Source organism: Electrona antarctica (genome assembly GCF_951216825.1).
Source record: "Electrona antarctica genome assembly, chromosome: 5".
Lineage (NCBI taxonomy): Eukaryota > Metazoa > Chordata > Actinopteri > Myctophiformes > Myctophidae > Electrona > Electrona antarctica.
In genome coordinates this window covers 41,476,184-41,499,418 of record NC_136810.1, presented here as the reverse complement: position 1 = coordinate 41,499,418, position 23,235 = coordinate 41,476,184, and the positions used below count along the sequence as shown (strand labels likewise).

Here is a 23,235-nt window from a genome sequence, read left to right as displayed (position 1 = left end):
CTATACATGTCTGTCTTGGGCTATATAGAGCCCGAACGATGTATCGGCCCTGGCCGCTCTATCGGGACATTGTTTGACGTCGGTTCTTGATGTCAAATATATCAATATGTCACGTAGGATTTCTAACCTATATGTCAGCCTGGCGTGACTATTTTCGGCTGGAGTAGCTCCGTTTGGAACCTCCCTTTCCGCTATTAGCTCCACAATTTACAATTTAGGCACTTAACCCATTCAGGACGGGGACCCTTTTGGTGTTTTAAGCATTATGTTAACTTTAGCTATTGATTTCTTTTCTTTCTTTTTTTTATCGTGAAAACGTGATGCAAATCTTTGAATATATATTCTTTCAGAGCTAACAAACTCAAATTGTTGCTTCTGGGGGGTCCCTGGAACTACATATTTTCAGATGGGGGTCCGCGGCCAAATACAGATAATTCTGGGGGTCCTTGACGTGAAAAAGGTTGAGCACCACTGACATAGAAACTGTTTTTTCAGAAAACTATATTCACCAAGGATCATAAGCAAGCTAAGACTCCGAGAGGAGGTTCCGATGCGTTTGGTTTGGGACCAGTAAAAGGTATATATTATTATATACTTTTTTCCCCTCCCACGCTATAATCAGGTGTTTAGCATTTCGCCAAAAATAAAATGTAAGTGACGTGACGGGTTGGAGCAAAGCGTTTTAGATGGCTCACTCATGGTACAGGCTTATTTAGCTTATTAATGTTAATGTGTCATTCAACACCCGGAAGGAAGCCATATTGGACAATATGCTGCCAAATTGAAACCTATGATATTTTTTATCTTACTTGGTAGAAAGGCCTCCAGTACGTATTCTCTTATATCAAAATGAGGGGGAAATCAAAAATGTACAGCCCCAACTAAGTGATATAGTCCAAAACGTAGGCCCAGTTGCAGCCATTTTGAAAACTTGCCGCTATCTTGAAAAATTGAGGAATTCTGCGTGGTCTGTGGTTGATTATCAATTAGGGTGCACCAAGATTAACCATGAGCACATGTACATTTATATCTGTATTTGTATCATTATCGGCAGCCATATTGGAAAACATTCCAGAACACATTCTCTTATATCAAAATGAGGGGGAAGTCTAAAATCTACAGTCCTAGCAAAGTGATATATATAGTGATACAAAATGTATAGGTCCAATTAACTGCAAACTGGCGGCCATCGTGAAAATGGAGGAATTCTGCGTGGCCCGAGGTTGATTGTCAATTAGAGTCACATGAAGGTCATCTGTGCCAAATGTCATGCTTTTATCACCAACTGAAATATCACGTCAATGTCCCGCCTAACTATGGAGGTTTTCATTATAAATGACAGTACATGAGAGTGAGTACATGTTTCAAGGCATCCAACCGGTAATGCCGGTTGGATGCCAATATGCCTTGTATTGGTAATCAACCATTTCGTAGCTCTAATATGGTAAACAGAGAAAATGTTCTACCAATCGAGCTATCATAGTTACTTTTAGCTGTTTTTCTTTTCATTATTAATTCTAATTGTTTTTGTTCGTTTATAATATGCCATTTGTTGAGCTTACGGTTCCATCATGGCTGCACATATTTTTTTTTTAAACATGAACTGCAGAATGATATCAGCGATGAAATGAATGACTAGCAGATTAAATGAAAACATGTATTAGAACCCAAAGAAATGCATTAAACCAAAACTTTGCTATTGACAAACTGTTGTTTGGTGTTTATTAATCTAACCTAGGCTACGTAGCAATGCTTCAGTGGATTTCATCTGTTTGAGCGCTTTCCAGGTGGTCCCCAGCTAATTGATGGAGAGTTGGTAACCAAATGGACCCTTATAGAGCTTTAACTTAAATTCTTGTTAAAGTTCTGCATTATTTACAAGAAGTCTACACAAATTAGAGAATGTAAAATAATTGTTATTTTGATCAACATTTGCCTGTTATCTCTCTGAATGGTACCACATCAATACAGCATGGAATTGTGGACAAAATCTTATCCAATGATAACAAAATGATGTTGCATGGGTCTGAGAGGCTAACTCATCAAATGGTGGCCCGTGGCTCAAATGCTGAATAAAGAATGGGCCTTGATGTGAAAATGGTTGAAAACCACTGCCTTACATAGTTGCATGATTGATTAATCATTATTGATTATGTCCTATATAAAATGTATAATACATGTTACAGTAGGCACAAGGATACATTACTGTTATTTCTAAAGTAAGAACAAAACAAATAGGCCTACTCGTACATTTGTCAACCCATCATGACCATCGTCTGTTTCAAGAGAACTCCATTTGTTGTACAGCACTGATACCTAGTGGTGACATTAGGTTGTGTCAGTCAAACGTATCCAGAGAAGTGAACTTGTGCTGTAATTCTTTGACAACAAGACCATCATTATGTTAATTTGTATTAATGCATTCACACTTTAGATGTTAAAATAAATAAAACAATATACAGCTGTGTTGTGACCTTAGGCTAGTATCACATCATTAATGATCTTGTTTTGACGTGAATCAATAAAAAAGTGCATTTGGATATTGAGTAAATGTACTCAGGGTCCTCACCGCAATTTGCAACACTAGATTTTAATTTTTTTATATAATGGGTTGAATCTCAGCGGGGAAAGTAACAACATTTACTGTACTTTACTTAAGTACATAGTTTTGAGGTATTTGTACTTTGCTTGAGTATTTCAAATTATTTATATAAAAATATATATTTATATCATGTCATCATGACCATAAAACCTTTAAATCCCCCCCCCCCCCCACTGTTATGGTCATGCAGGATCCTGGATGGCTTGATTATAGGCTTAGAATAATTGATAAATAAATATTTTTGTAAATCTCTGTGGGAAAAATGAATGGCCAATTTTTCAGTGGGTCCAGAAAACCACACCCACTGCTAGCTATGGCACACATATATGGAACCGTTTTAGGCCTTATTATGAATAACATATACTGGTAAATGGATGCCTTACCTCATACTACAGTGGCACAACACACACACACACACACACACACACACACACACACACACACACACACACACACACACACACACACACAAATCACACAAATCATCTTAGATCTGCTCGAGAATTTTAATTAAAAGGATTTTTGTTTGACAGACCATTTAACAAAATGTTCCGCATTTGTTGATTTTAACATATAGACTATAGATAGAAAAATACAGCAATAACAGCAGTTACGAATTTTCATACATTCATGAAATAAAGGTCTGCACAGCATGACTTGATTTGTCATTGATGGATATTTTATGAACATGGACACGTATATATCAATCAGTGGTTACTTTATAGACAGCTAGGTGCATCGACTGCACACAAGAGTTCTGTAAGTTGAGACATGCGATACTGTGGTGACTAACACAGAGTAAACGGCTTAGAGTTATTTACAATCAGTCCGTAAAAACAAAGCCTTTTGTTAGAATGCTGCTAAAACACCCCAGGGGGGTCGGGGGTGCAGTTCCTGACCTAATCATAGGAACAGCTCCTATCTCAAACTGCTAAAACCAACAGCTGTGGTTGTGTGTGTGTGTGGCAGAGGGCTCCTGCTCTCTGCTCCAGAATTGACATGAGTATACAATGTATTTGTGCTTAATCATTTTAGACTGGTTAACAATATAGTTTGAACTATTTCATTACATGTGTTCGGCATACTTCATATATAGTATAGGTATTGAATGAGTCCTATTTGGTATAAAACTTATAGAGTGACACATGAGCTACATGCCATGTCTCTCCCTCTCACAGGAAAGTCCTGTGAGAGTAAACATTTGATTGGCTCCCATAAAAGCGGAGGTAGTTTGTTGTGTCCAGGGGGGCGGGATCTAGAAGTTAGTAAATACGTTGGCTGTGGAACTAAAAAGGGTTCACACTGATTAGCTATGATGTGACTACTGTCCACGGGGCATTCTGCCCGTGGTGCCTTGTACTGAGTTATTCTGTTCAATAAACCTGATCAGATGTGACGACTACCAACCTGCTTGCTTCCTTTCTTCCACACTCGACCATCACTGCTAAGACACATTTTGGGTAACATGGTGCATAAATATACATCAGAATGGTGCGTCGAAACCTGGTGCTGGTTGGTGTGAACATTTTTTGCGCCAGGCAATAACGAACCGGTGGACAATTCGGTCCCGCTGAACGGACCTGCGGCCTGCAGTGGGTCGCATTTGGACTCTGTGTCGTAGCGGTGATGGGGTGTTCGAGGTGAGTTGAGGAGGGGAGGGGGTTGTTGTCTGCTCAGTGACAACGCGTGTTTTCATTCATCATATTTAATTTTTTCTGTAAACGCCAGGCGAGCTAGTCATAAACTTGTCTTTATCCCTTTGAAATTCATTTTTTACGACAATTAAGTACTTTCCTCCTTTTTGATAGTCCGTCGTCAAGTGATGGCTGTCATGAAGCATTCCTGGCCATTGTGCAGAAGATGTAGGTTTTATTTTTAAATCTATGTAAATAATACCCTCTGCTTCTAATGGGAGCGTGTGTTAAGTGTAGCTTGCCTCATAGGTTAAAGCGGTTGCAAACTGCTCGCGTTTTTCGGGGAACCGGTGGGGATATGTGAATAGTAGCATGCATGAGTCGGTGAGGTCGCCGCAGTGCTGTTTTAACACCGCTGGGAGTTCCGGAAGGCGTGCGCGGTTTGCGAGCGATTTTCATGACCAACGTTCTATTTGCGGGCGGACCTCGTTTAAAAGAAATATGCATTATTTGGACGGTTTTATGTATTTCTGAGGGCTAGCCGATTGTGTTTAGCAGGATAACTGGGCCCTGCGTTACTGGGTGTATAGGTTATAGAATATCTGAAGTTTTGGATTATTAATATTAATATTTATTAATATTAATATTTCTGAGATTGTTGTCAGATAACGCACGACCAGTGATTAAGTGCCGGCGAGATATTGCAAGACTGTGAGCTTGTGACGTATATATATACGATGATGTTTATGTGCGCGCACCGACGTGTACGTGTTTTTTCTTCAATTGTGGCTGGGGGAAATGTGCGGGCGTGTGGGGATTATTTTTATTAGATTAATTGTGGTTCCTGTTTCGTGCCTGTGCTGTTTCTCCGTGCGGTGGTTTTGTGGGAGAACACGTTGTGCGTTGATGTTTAGATAGGTTGAGATCTCTTATTTTTGTCTGTGGTTCGTCATGGCACTGTGTTTACATACACCTTCATGTAGTGGGGGTGAGGGGGGTTTTTGTCTCCGCTCGACGGCGGGGGGATCCCTTTTGTTCAGGTACGAAAGTGTTTAAACTTTAATATTGTTTTTCGTTTGCGTTGTGGTTATTTTACCTGTGATGTATGTGATGTGGGGGACGTGCTGCATCCTTTTTCGATATGTTTGTCATTTGTAGCAGGATTCACGACGACTTGTTGAGATCTTGTTATTATTGTTTGGTCGCGGCCATGTTTTGTATTACCCAGGAGGCCTTTGCGGTTTTTCTGCGTGGCTGTCTGGGGCTATAGAGCGGCCGTGCTAATTTGGTTCCCGTTCGGGGGCTCATGTTTCTTTTTAGACTCTCTTCACACTTCTGGTGTGTGATGCGGGCTGTTTATACTTTTTATTTTTCGCTTTCCATTACAGGGAATGTGGGAATGTGGGAATGTGGGATGTTTATACTAGGAGCGTCTTTTCTAGCCTTGAGCTGGTTTTCTGTCAGCAGCTCTTGCTAATTTGTTCCCTTACGCCCGCTGCGTGCGTGCGCGTGTGTGTGTGGGTGTGCGCTCTTTCGGCGCTGTTGTTGGATCGAACACTATGTATCCTGCAGCCCGGAGCCCACGGGCCGATGCCAACTGGTTCTCCACCGTGATGGAGGAGAGGAGTGTTCTCCTTCTGCTCTGGAGGGAGGAGCGTTCCAAGGAAAGGAGCGTTCCAATGTTCGTATACAATGGAGAAGGGGAGCATGGTTCTCCTTCTGCTCTGGACCAAGGAGAGGTCCAAGGGAGGAGCGTTCGAACGAGCGTTCATGTTACAATGGAGGAAAGGAGCGTTTCAATGCTTTTGCTGTCATGATTGACATGGCTAAGCAATAAGCTGACCACTAGAGCCTTGTGATTGCTCGAGGAGAATCTACTGTCCACTAGAGCCTGGTGATGCTCAAAGGAAGTTCTACTGCTGACTGCAGTTAAGCTGTGGTTCACGTGTGCTGAAGCATATGGTGACAACTGTCTGCTCTGTACCTACAGATCAGAGAGCTATATGCTAGCTCTGAGAATCGAGGAGGATGTTCCAAGCGTTTTTATTCTATAGGCGAAAAAATAATTGTGGGAACCGTTTCCTACTGCGCGTTGAACGTCTGAACAATTTGCGTCATGGAAAAAAAATCGTGGTTCATCTGAATTGTGATTAATGTTGGAAAATGTTGTCATAGATAGAACACGGTACTGGAAATAGTACTGTTTTAGGGATGTTTGTTTTTATGGTCTAAACCATTTTGTCATGCTATGAGTGTTAACTTTTCATTTACAGGTATTTGAATGTAATCAATATAGGAATTTGATTTAGTCTAAATAGGATTTCAGTTAAATAAGGAGTTTAATTTCTGTTTTAAATATGGTTCAGTTTCAGGTCTGTCATACAAGATGAGGCTTGTTCGGTTCTAATTTGATACAATTTAGGTAGTTAACAAGATGCTCCTGTGTCCAGGGGGGTCTATTACGTTGTACTATGGTTTAATGATTAATTTTGAATTTTGGGGGGAAAAAAATATATTTTTTTTATTTTTAGAAACTTATTTTTGGAAAAATTAATTTGGCAGGTTATGACTTCTGATGCTGTTTGTATTGCAACAGGCGTAAGAGCCTGTTGAGGGGGGATGTGATGGATATTTTACGACTGCACACAAGAGTTCTGTAAGTTGAGACATGCGATACTGTGGTGACTAACACAGAGTAAACGGCTTAGAGTTATTTACAATCAGTCCGTAAAAACAAAGCCTTTTGTTAGAATGCTGCTAAAACACCCCAGTGGGGTCGGGGGTGCAGTTCCTGACCTAATCATAGGAACAGCTCCTATCTCAAACTGCTAAAACCAACAGCTGTGGTTGTGTGTGGCAGAGGGCTCCTGCTCTCTGCTCCAGAATTGACATGAGTATACAATGTATTTGTGCTTAATCATTTTAGACTGGTTAACAATATAGTTTGAACTATTTCATTACATGTGTTCGGCATACTTCATATATAGTATAGGTATTGAATTAGTCCTATTTGGTATAAAACTTATAGAGTGACACATGAGCTACATGCCATGTCTCTCCCTCTCACAGGAAAGTCCTGTGAGAGTAAACATTTGATTGGCTCCCATAAAAGCGGAGGTAGTTTGTTGTGTCCAGGGGGGCGGGATCTAGAAGTTAGTAAATACGTTGACGCTGTGGAACTAAAAAGGGTTCACACTGATTAGCTTACGATGTGACTACTGTCCACGGGGCATTCTGCCCGTGGTGCCTTGTACTGAGTTATTCTGTTCAATAAACCTGATCAGATGTGACGACAATCCTGCTTGACTCATTTCTTCCACACTCGATCCATCACTGCTACAAAGACACGGGCATAAATATACATCATCATCTTAATTGACAGTAAACCTAGTAATCTGTAATCTGTTTGATACATGACAGAGATGACAGTATACTCCTAGTGAAAGTGTAATCTGTTTAATACATGACAGAGATGACAGTATAATCATATAGTGAAAATATAAGATGTTTGATACATGACAGATATGACAGTATAATCATATAGTGAAAATTAAGATGTTTGATACATGACAGAGATGACAGTATAATCATATAGTGAAAATCAAGATGTTTGATACATGACAGAGATGACAGTATAATCATATAGTGAAAATATAAGATGTTTGATTCATGACAGAGATGACAGTATAATCATATAGTGAAAATATAGGATGTTTGATACATGACAGAGATGACAGTATAATCATATAGTGAAAATATAAGATGTTTGATGCATGACAGAGATGACAGTATAATCCTAGTGAAAATGTAATCTAGTTGATACATGACAGTCAGTAGGCCTGTCACGATTATTACATCATCGCCTAATTGCAATAATTTGAGATTATCTCAATTATTATTATTATTATTATTAAAAACATATCGTTTTTGGGGTCCTTGACATGAAATAGTTTGAGAACCACTATATAAGAAATTTTCAGAAAACTGTCATGATTTAGAAGACATTTTGTAGAATGTGGTCGTCAGGTTTTAACGTGTTAATTCACCCTTTCATGGGGAACAGGGACGACAGACACACGTGTGGATGTGAACGTATGAGTGAATCCTCCTCTCAGTGCCGGGGCAGATCAGCTCCACCTCCCTCCAGCTGGTGGACTCTTCTTGACAGCAGGAGCAGGAGTGCACCAGGGCCCGGCTTTCGGCAGAATACCTTCAAAAATGGAGACGAGCAGTGTTAAAAATGGGACACAGGGACATTAATCGGCAAACGCATCAGTATCGTCCGATTCTAGTTTTTTGATTAATCAATTGTCTCTATAGATAAACAGGCCCAAAGTAACAGCCTGAACAGATCTACAAGCTCACAATATTAAATAAATAAATAAAATAAATAAATAAAAGGTATTATAAGTTAAATCTGACTTGCTTAAAGGACCACTTCACCACTTTTCAACATCTCTTCATATAATTAGTCCTCACTAATGTTCATGATAAAAACACCACCATTTTTGTCTCCACCAGGCCGAAGGCATGGGGAGAGAGTATGTTTTGCACTCCGTCCGTGTGTGTGTGTGTGTGTCTGTCCGTGTGTGTGTCCGTCCGTGTGTGTGTCCTTCCGTCCGTCCGTTACCAGCTAATCTCCGGCACCGTTAACCCGGTCGATGCCAAACTTTGCAGACACACTCCCTGGATGCCAACGATGAACCTCTCCCCCACATTTTCCAGAACGGCCTGTTATAGGTGCCACCATGAGGCAGCTTTTCAAATTTTTTACCTAAAACTGCACCGATCTGTGTGAAATGTTGCATGCACACTCCCTAGAGTCCAAGGACAAACCTTTGACCCTCATTTTCCGCATCTGCCTTTTATAGCGCCACCAGGAGGCCGACTTTTGTAAAACACATTTTTTGATATTACTCCTCCAGATTCTGTCCAAAAATCTCACAAATCGTTACACAGTATCTCTATGGTCATGTGCTCAAGTCGGATCTGTCCGATATTTCATATTCCATCCTAATTGGCTATAATTGGCTTTCACAGTTTGCAAGATTGCCCCGTTTTGAACAAAAGCCTCAAATCATGAACGCAGCATGCAATTTACGTGAAATCTTTCACACATTTTCTTACTAGGCTGAGGAATATATCCCACCCTTTTCACATTGGCCTGTTATAGCGCCACCAACAGGTTGATTTTTGCAAAACACATTTTTGGAACAAAATGCCTCAAATCATCCAATTGCCATCAAAGGCAAACATGTTTATATTACTCCTAAACATTTTGCCAAACATCTCACACAGTCCTATCTTCCTGGTGGAGACCTGTGCCCAGAAGGGCACTTTTTCTAGTTTCCTACTCAGTCTGTCTCATAGGAGGGCTTTGGGCAGTTCGGATACCCGTCCACCAGTGACATCATCATTAGGCAGATTTTTTTTTAAAACAAGATTTCTTTTAAAATATATTTCGATTTTTATTATCGTGAGAACGATGGCTTCAACTTTTGCATTGCAACTTTTCAGGAAAAGAAAGCCTGCCGTTTCTATTAGCTTGGATTCACCATCGATGATGTCACTGGTGGACAGGTTTCTGAACTGCCCACAGCCTTCCTATGAGACACAGACTGAGTAGGAAAAATGGTGGTGTTTTATCATGAACATTAGTTAAAACCAATTATAGGAAGAAAGTTGAAAAGTGGTGAAGTGGTCCTTTAAGCCTGCAGTGCAGTGCAGATACCCTCTTACATTTATTTTTCAGAATGGACAAATTTATTTATAATAATACAAATTTTATAATAATGAATAATACTTTATTAATACAGAATGAGATCATATCGACATCTGCAATATCGGTTATCAGCCATAACAGCATTTAATTATATCGGATATCGATATCGGCCAAAATGTCTCATCGGCACATCCCTAGTAGTTAATTAGGGATGCAGCAAATATTCGGCCACCGAAACTATTAAATTTTAGAGCAGAACCTACTGTTTTGTTGTGATAATCAAAATGTAATCATGTATTTTTCCATTATCATGTAGCTCTACAACAAACAGCAATGGTAAAACAACTGGTTTAAAAGATATAAATTATTAATCATATTTGGCTATTCAGTTTTCGGCAAACTGTTTCCTATATTTGGTTTAGGCCAAGAATTTCCCATGTTAACATGTTTTTTAAGGGGCCAAGCCCGAAGGGCCTATATGGTCCCTTATTTTATTTGTATGGTTTTTCTTCTTCTTCTCCTTCTTCTTCCGCCACTTATTGCAGTTCTGGCTGAACCATGCAGTTGGTTTCGAGATACTTCGCAATATGGTAGAGGTCTATGCCAAACGGTGAACACGTGAATCCCACAACCATTGGACAAAGGGTGGCACTAAACTAAAGCAGTCAATTGAAAATGCAAACTTTGAACAGGCATAGCTCATGAACCGTTTGACCACCAGCAATAAAAACTTCGATACACATGCCGAACAACGTTTGTGTTCTGACTTTTGACCTCTGACCTTTAGATCACCCACTGTTTTAAATCATGAATAATTTTTGATTTTTTTCTGGTTGTTTAGTTTGGTTTTAGTCAATGTATTTTGGCGGGGGTAATGGCGCCATAATGCCTGACTTTTAGACTTGGTTGCGTGCTGAAAATAGCGTGCAGAAATGTGTCCCTGTGTGTCACACAGAAATGTGTCCCGGGCGTAACTCGGAAAGCGTCCGACCAAACCGTCTCAAACGTGGCGAGTGTGTCTCATGTGAGCCTGAGGTGTGCAGTGACGACTTGGCCAATCAGACGGACCAACGGTTTCATCTCAGGAACCACAAATATCTGTATCTGTCAGCCTGCAGCTCTGAGAAAGAGACAGACATCCGGGAGATCGTATGCATCGGCTTCCCTGATTGGTCAACCCAAACCCGTCGGCTTCACGGATTGGCTGAGTACCACGTCACATTTGTGCTTGCATCGTTCTCGACATGCATGGCCCCAAGTAGGCCGGTGTGCTGCATCCTTGTACTGTGTAAAGGTCATTTCAGATGGGCAGCTATTGACAAAGACGTTGTCGCCTGGATCAACGACAGATCTGCTCCAGGTCTAGTCAGTCGCGGGCGTGTGCACGAAACGAGCATGTGAGCGACAATTTCTCGTGGCCCATGAAAATATGTTTGCGTTTTCTACCCTCGACGTACGAAAGAAATCACCCCCTTGTGAAGTGAGGGGCGCTAATATATTAAAGTCTAACTCATGTTGATTAGGTGATGTAATGGTGATGTAAAACAAACGGTGCAAACACAAACATTAAACGCCATTAACAATAAAGAGACAATATGACGTAATGAGGCACATATTGACATAAATTTTCCCTTCATTGTCAATGGCGTTTACAAAACAAACATTTAACTAAAGACAAACATTAAACCTGTGAATAGGAGGGGCTGGCGCCCCTCAAAAAGGCACGGCTCTCATTGAAAATGAAATACGCGTCAGTCAGTCGCTGCCCGTATGAAAAGAGTTCATTCACACATTATCTTGTAGGTCAGTGTGATTGACAGGCGAGATGATCAGATGAGCAGTGTTTGTACCATTGGTTCAAACATGGATTGTTAGTATGGGTAGTATGGGTAGTATGGGTAGTATGGGTAGAATGTCTCAGTGAAGGTACAGCCAGTGAAAGAGTAGAGGTGAACTCTGGTCTCCACATCATAAAAGGAGACCAGACCCTCCTCATAATCCACAAACACTCCCACTTTCTGGAGCTCCTCTCTTACAGGGAGGAGGACAACAGAGTCATCATTAGCCCCGTACGTATTTCCATTACTCAACCATATAGCCCAGTAACCATCGTTGGGATTCAGATAGATGCATCCCTTCCTGTCGATAGACGCTTTGACCACTCCTATTGTCTTTCCTCCAACCTGAACCTCATAGTAAAACCATCCTTTGTTGTCTGGCACATTCTTCCTTATGTTTCCATGACTCACATGTTTTCCATCCTTAGACAGGATGAGGCGGGTATGTGCTTTATCGGGGTCCAGAGTTACATGCACAGAGTATTGCTGAATGCTCCTCAACTCAGAATCACACGGTTTCTCCATCTCTTCACTGGGTGTGGAATCAGCCTTTTAAGCCGTCGAGCTGCATGGAATCTCACCTCATCAGATATGACGTCAGGTTCGTCCACACAGCTCCAGACCGTTTTGGGTCTTGGGTTACCCCAGTTCAAATATATATATTTTTGCTTGTTTTATTGAACTCTGTGATTGTCTGTGACTTTGACTTGACTGATGTTCGTCAAGCCAGCGCCAGTAGTGCTGTGTCAAGTCAAACCACAGTAAACACTTGACTTCCGAACAGCCTTCAAAATAATAAGATTGTGCGTCCGAGGAAAGGAAGCGTTTCACTTTCGGTCAGAGGAAAAAATCACACCTGTGTGAAGTGAGGGGTGCTCTTATCATCATACATCATCATGACGTAAAATAGACACTATGAAGTACACAGTGACTCGTATATCATCTAAATAACACACGCCAACACACCTAGTGCAAAAAAAGGAGCAGCACCCTAGCACCACCTTAAAACCTTCTACCCCTACCCTGTCTGTCCTCTGCAAGGACTCGGGAGTGTGATTGACAGAGGGACAAAGGAATGCTTGTATTATATTTGCACGCATGGACCTCGTATTACCTCCTACCTGTCTGATGGCATTAACCTCAGGGTATTGTACATGGGTGAGATCAGATGACCTGGGGGGTGATGGGAGGTGTAGACATACATACCCATGGTCTTCCCTGCCATTTTGACTAATCTAAGGATCTCAGATTTGTACTTTACCGTTAGGTTTCCAAACCAACCAAGTATAGTATAAAGTATAGTACATCTCACCATGAGGATGTCTCGCATGATCCATGACAGGATGTGAGCTCTACCGGCTCTGTGGACCTGCAGTCGTCCACCTGGACGATGGTGCTGGTCTTCTGGAGTTCACAGACTGAGACTACTGGGGTACTAGGAGCACCTGGCGATGAGAGGTTAGTGTTGGGTGCAGTTCTTCTGGAGTTCACACACTAGGGATGATGATACCCGAAAAAACCGAATAACAACTTTATTGAGTACCCGTATCAATAAGCTTTGGGCTTATCAAGCCTGTTATCGAACCATCAAGACAAGATTGGCGATCAAGAAATAAATGTAATCATCAATGCTGGCACAATTGTGGCACATGTCGGTCAAAAAGTGTATTGATACCTGCCAACCAGCACTGTCCAGGTAAACAAAATTACGACTTTTAAAGTGACAGTGCACATCTTAACCAGTTAACAGTTTCTTATTTTTTTATATTATTTTCAAAAGTAAAACTGTCAAGTACTGTATTTAAAGACCCTAGTAAAAGATACTGGTTCTGTTCAGAATTTATTGTCGTCTCCCGTCTTTCCACAAAATAATAGAACATGCTCAATAATGGGCTTGATAAGAACCCGGCTCGATAAGCCTGATCGATAAGGTGCTCGTTATAAATAAAAATTGACAATATCTATATCAATATCATCTATATCAATTAACGAGCTCCATCCCTAGAGAGCACAGGACCAGTGGTGTCATGCTCGTAGAACGCAGTACCACGCCGTGGTACCAGTCATTTGTTGACGTGCACGTGCAGCGACGGAATGGAATGGTGCATGTGCGTGCACGCTAGAACGCTTCCCCCTAGATTCAAGAGAAGACGCACCTAATCTAGTAATCAACCTCGCGTCACCAGACTTTCCAAGACGCACCAAGTACCCAGTGGTACACACACACACACACACACACACACACACACACACACACACACACACACACACACACACACACACACACACACACACACACACACACACACACACACCAATGTAATTTTGTTTGCTTGCTGCAAGCTGGTATGACTTATTCCATACAAAACTTTTAAATCGTGAATAAAGTGAAATCAAGTTCTTCAGTTTTAAGACAGTTCCATATGTGGGGGGCATAGTATTGAAAGGCAGTCTTACCCAGTTCAGAATTAATATCAGGAATTTCTAATAGAAAGTAGTCTTGAGAACGGGTGTGATGATGGCCTATTACTTCAGGCTGTAATAGGCTGCAAATATAGTTAATCAATTTCTTGAGTAAGGCCTTATAGATAAAAACAGTGCAATAACTTCATTAGACCCCTAGGTGTGGTTGTTATGTGCAATGATGTCTTTCCTTAATATAGGGTTTCTTCCTGGAAGCTGAAACCTTGACAGTTAAACGTGCCAATGAAAAAACAGTGATATAGTGACATCACAATATCATCCCCTCCCCTTTATCATACAACAACAGGCAAACCCGGCATACTTGATGAACTGGTGGGCGTGCCCACATGAAAGCAACATTTTAACAAATACTGTACACTTTTTGCCTCCTTACATAATAATAATACCAGATGATCATGTTTTAGGGTGGAAAAAAATCACGTCACTCCATCTTTAATCTCAGTACTGAATAAACACCAATAAAATGTAAAATATATTACTCACAGGTTATGCAACAGCGATCTGCATCCATGGTTTCAGTTCCCTGTAATGTGGACATCAACATTAACATCGTCAGTTCAGTCAGATAATAACTCGCACAATAGATTTAACCAATATTTATTATAGAATGAAAATACAAGTGTGCATTTGAGTTCAGCATTTTTCTCCCTGCTCGGCACAATTAAACACCATCATTAAACATTAAGAGCAGGGTAGCCTCGGAAACCCAGACGTTTTTATTTCCAGGGGGGAAAAAAGGTCTGGGTCCAAGTCCACTTCAATTCGGCATACAGTAGCGCAAACGTCGATCACTCTCTGCTGATTTCTGATCGTCTGCACCTTTGTTAAATTGACGCACACACGTACACTCCTCTCTCTCTCGCTCGCTCTAATTAATTAGTCTCATGTCGCGCAGCTGCCGGGAGCTGTCTATGCCATAGAAAGCATAGGTGGACCCCAGGCTAAGAGCAGGGAGACAGATATACAATAACAACCTAATAGCAGAGCCCACCGGTGGTGCTGGGGTGGCGTTGGGAGCAAACAGTGCATAACAACAACCAGGAACCATAAGCAGAAGGAAGCATGCAGTCTTAGGTGAGCTTAAATACCCCGCCCAATTGGTCAGCTGACTGCCACATCAGCTCATGACATGTGGGTCTTGCAAAAACTGAATACACCCACATAGTAATGGAGCACATTAACCCCTCGAGTATATGTATGTGCCCTTGAGCACAGCATGAAGCCGCTCGAGTATATCTGACTGAACTAACCGGTCAAGATGATATCTCGACCGGTCCAGGTGATATCTCGACCGGTCCAGATAATATCTCGACCGGTCCAGATAAATTATTTTTCTCACCATGGCCACTCCAGGACTCCGTAGTTATGTGTATTTGTCTGGAAGAACATTTTGTGTTTAATCCATTGAGACCTGGAACGCATCCATGTCACGTTAGCGTTTAACCACATTAACCATTAAAAAGAATTGTGAAACATGGTATGGTGAACCTAGCACCCTGATTGGAATCGTATGGTCCAGTGGTTCCCAAAGTGGGGTCCTTGAGGGAGTTCCATGGGTTCCCCAGCTAAATAATAGTTAGGAACCAAATGGCCCCTTTTGGGTCTGTAAGTGTACAAATAGGGTCCAAATAGATCCGTTAGGGTCCATTTGCTTCCATTTGTAGACTTTGAGTTAAATTAACATTGATTTTACAAATTAAATGGGTTGAGAATCACTGCTAAAAATCTTCTCTTATGGGGGCCCCTGGCATGTCTTTTTCAAATGGGGGTCCACGGGCATGTGTCAATTTGGGGATCCTTGACATGAAAAAGTTTGGGAACCACTGATAAAAAGTAAAAGTATTGGTATCAAAATGTAATTAAAGTACCAAAACGATAAAGTCAATATGCAGAATGTCCCATGTCAACTTTTCAAAATGTATACAAATATTTTGAAAATAGCTTTCCAAAAGTAAAACTGTCAAGTACTGTATTTGAAGACCCTAGTAAAAGATACTGGTTCTGTTCAGAATGTATTGTCGTCTCCCGTCTTTCCACAAAATAATAGAAAATGCTCAATAATGGGCTTGATAAGAACCCGGCTCGATAAGCCTGATCGATAAGGTGCTCGTTATAAATAAAAATTGACAATATCTATATCAATATCATCTATATCAATTAACGAGCTCCATCCCTAGAGAGCACAGGACCAGTGGTGTCATGCTCGTAGAACGCAAGTTGCGATTATATTTACGGTTGTACCAATCCGATCACGTGATCGGAAATCGGGGCTGATCACGGCATTTTCAAATGATCGGAATCGTATCGGGAGGAAGAAAACGTGATCGGGACATCCCTAGTATCAATATTATATCCACATTATGATATTCATTCAAGTTTTATTTATTCTCGACAATTACACTGAGTAATAAAACTCATTTTCAATGTTGTCGAGTAATACAATCACATAGATCACAATACATCAGAAGATCAGGAAAAGAAAAACAAAAGGTATACATGTGAATTACATAGGTTTACAAATAAAAAGCTAAAACAAATTTCAAAATTATCTAAAAACAGTTACATATTGTGGGGGTCTGCATGCTCACCAAGGTTTTAAAATTATGCAAGGGTACCAATGTGGTCAATTTTAATGTCGTTTGTAGGTCGTTCCATGTATTAGGGCCACAGAAGCTAGTAAAGGCAGATTTACCTAGTTCAGAGTTAACTTTTGGTACCTTGAATTTGGGGAAATTACTTGACCGGGTGTGGTAGGGTTCAGACTTCAGAGTCCCATTTCAGGAAAGATGAGATGTATTTAGAACAATCTCCAAGCATAGCTTTATACAAGAACAGGTGCCAATGCAGCTCTCGTCTCTCTGTCAGGGAGGGCCATCCAACCTTGTTATAAGATACAATGGTGAGTACCATAGCTATCACCTGTAATAAATCGAATCGATGAGTGTCTAGGGATTTAAGAGTGGATGCTGCTGCATGTCTATAGATTATGTCCCCATAATCCAAGACAGACAGGAACACTGCCTTAGACTGGATGTTGATTTTGGATATTGTACTATTGTGATATGGCATAAGTGTTCTATAAAAATGTAAATATCGGATCGGGAAAAATCGGTATCGGCAGATACTCAAAATCAAATGATCGGAATCGGATCGGGAGCAAAAAAACCTGCTCGGGACATCAATATTTGGATCATATTCAGGACACAGTGAAGTTATCTACGGTTATACCATTTATACAGTATACTCACTGGAGCGCAGCCATTTGGATCGTATTCAGGACACAGTGAAGTTATCTACGGTTATACCATTTATACAGTATACTCACTGGAGCGCAGCCCTTTGGATCGTATTCAGGACACAGTGAAGTTATCTACGGTTATACCATTTATACAGTATACTCACTGGAGCGCAGCCATTTGGATCGTATTCAGGACACAGTGAAGTTATCTACGGTTATACCATTTATACAGTATACTCACTGGAGCGCAGCCATTTGGATCATATTCAGGACACAGTGAAGTTATCTACGGTTATACCATTTATACAGTATACTCACTGGAGCGCAGCCATTTGGATCATATTCAGGAGTAGGACACAGTGAAGTTATCTACGGTTATACCATTTATACAGTATACTCACTGGAGCGCAGCCATTTGGATCATATTCAGGACACAGTGAAGTTATCTACGGTTATGCCATTTATACAGTATACTCACTGGAGCGCAGCCATTTGGATCGTATTCAGGACACAGTGCCCGCAGCTGAACGACCATGACGTTATCGACCGGGCATTGATATGTCGTACAGTTATCGTCTGGTGGAGTCCAGCTGTGTGACGGCTGCATGGAGGAGACACGGAACACACTTGATTTGGTTAACCCATTCAGGACGGGAACCCCTTTTGATGTTTTAAGCATTATGTAAATACTTTAGCTATGTGGTGCAAATCTTTGAATATATATTCTTTCAGAGCAAATGTTTTTTTTTTGCGGCTTACGCCTTTTATTGGTTTTTGAAGGGACAGACAGGAAACGGGAGAGAGATGGGGGAAGACATGCAGTAAAGGCCGTGTCGGGCTCGGGAGTCGAACGCGCGGCACACTGCGACTGGATTACCAGTCGGGTGCCCAGACGGTTACGCCACCGCCTGGGCCAGAGCAAATGTTTTTAACTCAAATCTTTGCTTCTGGGGGTCCCTGGAACAACATATTTTCAGATGGGGGTCAGCGGCCAAATAAATATAATTATTGTGGTCCTTGACATGAAATAGTACCACTGGTATAGAAACATAGGTTTTTTTCAGAAAACTGTCAGGATTTAGAAGACATTTGTAGAATATGTTCTCAGGTCGAAATGGGTTAAAGGAGTAGTTCTTATTTTTGGTGGTGTCGGACCGGATGTGAATCTATAGCTCGGCGATCAGAAAGGCTGACCATGGCTAACGACCGTCGAATAAAGCTTGTTTTGACCAGAAATGCCAAATGAAAAAACGACTTGATCGATCATGAGCACTATAAAAGACCATTTGGCGTAGATCTACGCCAATGGCGGGGACTGAGTTAAGCTCATTGAAATGTGTAACTTTTAATGTGTATTTATTCACTGGTATGTATTTAAACTCACCTCAATGATGTGAGTGTTTCCGTTTGGCAGAGTCACAACACAGCTGGTCTGTACACACGTCCCACAGCAGCTTCCAATCCCCTTGTCATACACGTAGCCCTTTATGGCGGAAACATATTCATTCACTTTGATACACGTAGCCCTTTATGGCGGAAACATATTCATTCACTTTGATACACGTAGCCCTTTATGGCGGAAACATATTCATTCACTTTGATACACGAAGCCCTTTATGGCGGAAACATATTCATTCACTTTGATGTGCCAAGCAGATTGGGAAGATTTTACTCTGAAAAGCCCCGCCTTCCATTACCCCCCCCCCCCCCCCCCCCCCTTCAAAATAAATTAAAAATAAAAAAAATAAATAAACTGGCAGGCATAATCATCCGTTACTACCTCACATCTGATCTCTCTTTAGAAGCGTTTATATTCCAAACGAGATATAGGTTACGTCAGAAATGAAGACAGCAATGAAGAGTAAAGAGACAGTTTAGTCGGGCCGTAAACAAGGAAGTGAATGATGTGCGCATGCGCAAAACATGTCTAGGAGCGCTGAAGAAGGCATGGTCAAGCAAAAACAACAAAACAAATAACAGCGATCCCGTTTTATACATATCATTAAAAAGGACCTAAAGACGCCTATACACGTCCAAGGCACCCCGCGGTTTTATTAGATAAGACGTGTATAGAGCGTCCCCTACCCTGGACCAGGAAATTATTCTCCGTTCATTTTCCTCATAGACATTTCAGAAAGTATTTATTTAAAGACGTTTACGCCGCGGACAAAGCCAACTCGAGTCGTGACAAATCATGACAACAAACACAATTTTTTGGGCCGAACAAATAATTAGAAAGAAGAAAAAAACGGCAGGTTACAACACTTTTTTTGTTGTTTTTCTTCTTTGTAATTATTTGTTTGGTCCAAAATATTGTTTGTGTCGTCATGAGTTGTCACGACTCGAGTTGGCTTTGTCCGCGGCGTAACCGTCTTTAAATAAATACTTTAAGAAATGTCTATGGGAAAAATGCATTGGGATTCATTTCCTGGTCCATGGTAGGGGGCGGGACTGCGACGCTCTATACACGATGCAATATGGGATCAAGAAATCCCAGATAAAGGCGTTTGAAAGGAACAGAAACAGTGCGTGTGGATGCGCGCAGCAATCAAGGTGGACGACTTTTTTCTTTCTGTTTACACCATCACCTAGCAACCCAGTGCTAATGTAGTAGCATTACTACTCGATTGATCATAACCACCATAAAGGACCAATTGATGTAGATCTATTCTACGGCAATGGCGGAAAAAGTGACCTACTATACTATACCAGTAAGACGCCCTGAGGGCTGGCTTTGACATGGGGGGTCAGATCAACATATGGAATGAATTCTGTACTGGCCATATATGGAGCGTGTCTTGATTGTACAGGGTATGATGTGGTCAGAACAACATAGAACAGAACAGGAAGGACGGTTGCCGGGGAACGATCAACATATGGAATGTCAGAACTAAGGGTTTGAGGTCAGAGTTGCTGGCTGGCTGGCTCCATATATGCAGATATGTCGATCTAAGGGTCTCCATGATGACACGTGATGTCAAGTGATGTCACGAGGCATGACCATACATGTAGACGTGATGTCACGAGGCGTGACCATATATGGAGACGTGGGTGACTAACTAACGGACGGACAGACGGACGGACTGACGGGACATGCAGGTTTTCATACTAAATGAACTACTGACCTCAGAGCAGTTGGTGTCACAGATCATGGGGACACACTCGATGACATACAGATTGCTCCGCAGGCTGCCCTGGGTCTGCCCACAGTGGCACGTTTCACAGCGCTGGGAACCGCTGGGAACCTCCACACCAGGCTGGAACACAATCACTCTAATAACCTCCACACCAGGCTGGAAAACAATCACTCTAATAACCTCTACACCAGGCTGGAAAACAATCACTCTAATAACCTCCACACCAGGCTGGAAAACAATCACTCTAATAACCTCTACACCAGGCTGGAACACAATCACTCTAATAACCTCTACACCAGGCTGGAACACAATCACTCTAATAACCTCAACACCAGGCTGGAAAACAATCACTCTAATAACCCCCACACCAGAAAACAATCACTCTAACAACCTCTACACCAGAAAACAATCACTCTAACAACCTCTACACCAGAAAACAATCACTCTAACAACCTCCACACCATGCAGAAAACAATCACTCTAACAACCTCCACACCATGCAGAAAACAATCACTCTAACAACCTCCACACCAGACAACAATCACTCTAACGATCTCCACACCATGCAGAAATCAATCACTCTAACAACCTCTACACCAGAAAACAATCACTCTAGCAACCTCTAAACCAGAAAACAATCACTCTAACAACCTCCACACCAGAAAACAATCACTCTAACAACCTCCACACCAGAAAACAATCACTCTAACAACCTCCACACCATGCAGAAAACAATCACTCTAACAACCTCCACACCAGAAAACAATCACTCTAACAACCTCCACACCAGAAAACAATCATTCTAACAACCTCTACACCAGAAAACAATCACTCTAACAACCTCCACACCATGCAGAAAACAATCACTCTAACAACCTCCACACCAGAAAACAATCACTCTAACAACCTCCACACCATGCAGAAAACAATCACTCTAACAACCTCCACACCAGAAAACAATCACTCTAACAACCTCCACACCAGAAAACAATCACTCTAACAACCTCCACACCATGCAGAAATCAATCACTCTAACAACCTCTACACCAGAAAACAATCACTCTAGCAACCTCTAAACCAGAAAACAATCACTCTAACAACCTCCACACCAGAAAACAATCACTCTAACAACCTCCACACCAGAAAATAATCACTCTAACAACCTCCACACCATGCAGAAAACAATCACTCTAACAACCTCCACACCAGAAAACAATCACTCTAACAACCTCCACACCATGCAGAAAACCATCACTCTAACAACCTCCACACCAGAAAACAATCACTCTAACAACCTCCACACCATGCAGAAAACAATCACTCTAACAACCTCCACACCAGAAAACAATCACTCTAACAACCTCCACACCAGAAAACAATCATTCTAACAACCTCTACACCAGAAAACAATCACTCTAACAACCTCCACACCAGAAAACAATCACTCTAACAACCTCCACACCAGAAAACAATCATTCTAACAACCTCCACACCAGAAAAAATCACTCTTACAACCTCCACACCATGCAGAAAACAATCACTCTAACAACCTCCACACCAGAAAACAATCACTCTAACAACCTCCACACCAGAAAACAATCACTCTAACAACCTCCACACCAGGAAACAATCACTCTAACAACCTCCACACCAGAAAACAATCACTCTAACAACCTCTACACCAGAAAACAATCACTCTAACAACCTCTACACCAGAAAACAATCACTCTAACAACCTCCACACCAGAAAACAATCACTCTTTAACCTCTACACCAGAAAACAATCACTCTAACAACCTCTACACCAGGCTGGAAAAACAATCATTCTATCTGTATCACACACAAGGTGCCAGACAGCGCCCCCTGCAGTGCAGACCTACACACAACTAGGCTAGTGGTGAATTCTGTTGAATGCTGTCGTCAGCTACCTTTTTTCAATGCAGAAAACTAAATAATAACTAAAGCGACAATGAGTAAATATACTGGCAAATTTGTCAACAAATAAAAACTAGACTAAAATGTCGGCGAGGGACTAGTGGAGAAGAAATCCAGTAGAACTAAAAGACAAGTCATTTTTTGCTTGGTTTGCATGCTGAAAATAGAGCACCGAAGTCTGACGTCAATATCGGTAGAGGGCGCAAATCCACAGGTTCATGTACTACTTTATTTGCATTGTAATCCCCATAGGGGGATTTTAGATCGCCTCATATAATAACTGTTTGAAAAATAAACAAACCATCTAGGCCGCTTCACTCATATGGATATGAAGAATCAACTGAATTAGTTACATTTTTGCTAGAAACAGACTGTATCATACTAGAATTTCGCGGGCCTTCGGCCCGCTCATCCGAACGCGATGCGTCGCAAATGGGAAGAAGGCAATGGCAACCCATGATGTTTTCATTTATGCATTTGCTTGGAAAGCGCAAAGTTGCCAAGCTGGCTGAGTGGCCCTGTTTGGTTTTGTGTATGTGCGTATGAAAGCGAGCATGGCAAGGCGCAGGAACAGTATACTGTACTGTACTGTACTGTAAGTCTTTGTACTGTACTGTAGTCATGTGTACTGTACTGTACTGTTCT

At 41.4% G+C, this 23,235-nt stretch overlaps 1 protein-coding gene across 1 annotated transcript in view; it reads right to left on the bottom strand.

The window, feature by feature from the left end:
• Positions 1–7,751: 7,751 nt before the first annotated feature.
• Positions 7,752–23,235, bottom strand: part of LOC306923989 (intestinal mucin-like protein) — a gene marked incomplete at its 5' end in the record, with an annotated part of 42,063 nt that continues 26,579 nt past the window's right edge. The window contains 6 exons of the mRNA XM_079502333.1: positions 7,752–8,446; positions 13,109–13,241; positions 14,764–14,803; positions 17,997–18,119; positions 18,903–19,001; positions 20,644–20,775. Coding sequence (XP_079358459.1) covers positions 8,287–8,446; positions 13,109–13,241; positions 14,764–14,803; positions 17,997–18,119; positions 18,903–19,001; positions 20,644–20,775 — 687 coding nt within the window. The 3' untranslated portion in view covers positions 7,752–8,286. The remainder of the gene's footprint in view (positions 8,447–13,108; positions 13,242–14,763; positions 14,804–17,996; positions 18,120–18,902; positions 19,002–20,643; positions 20,776–23,235) is intronic.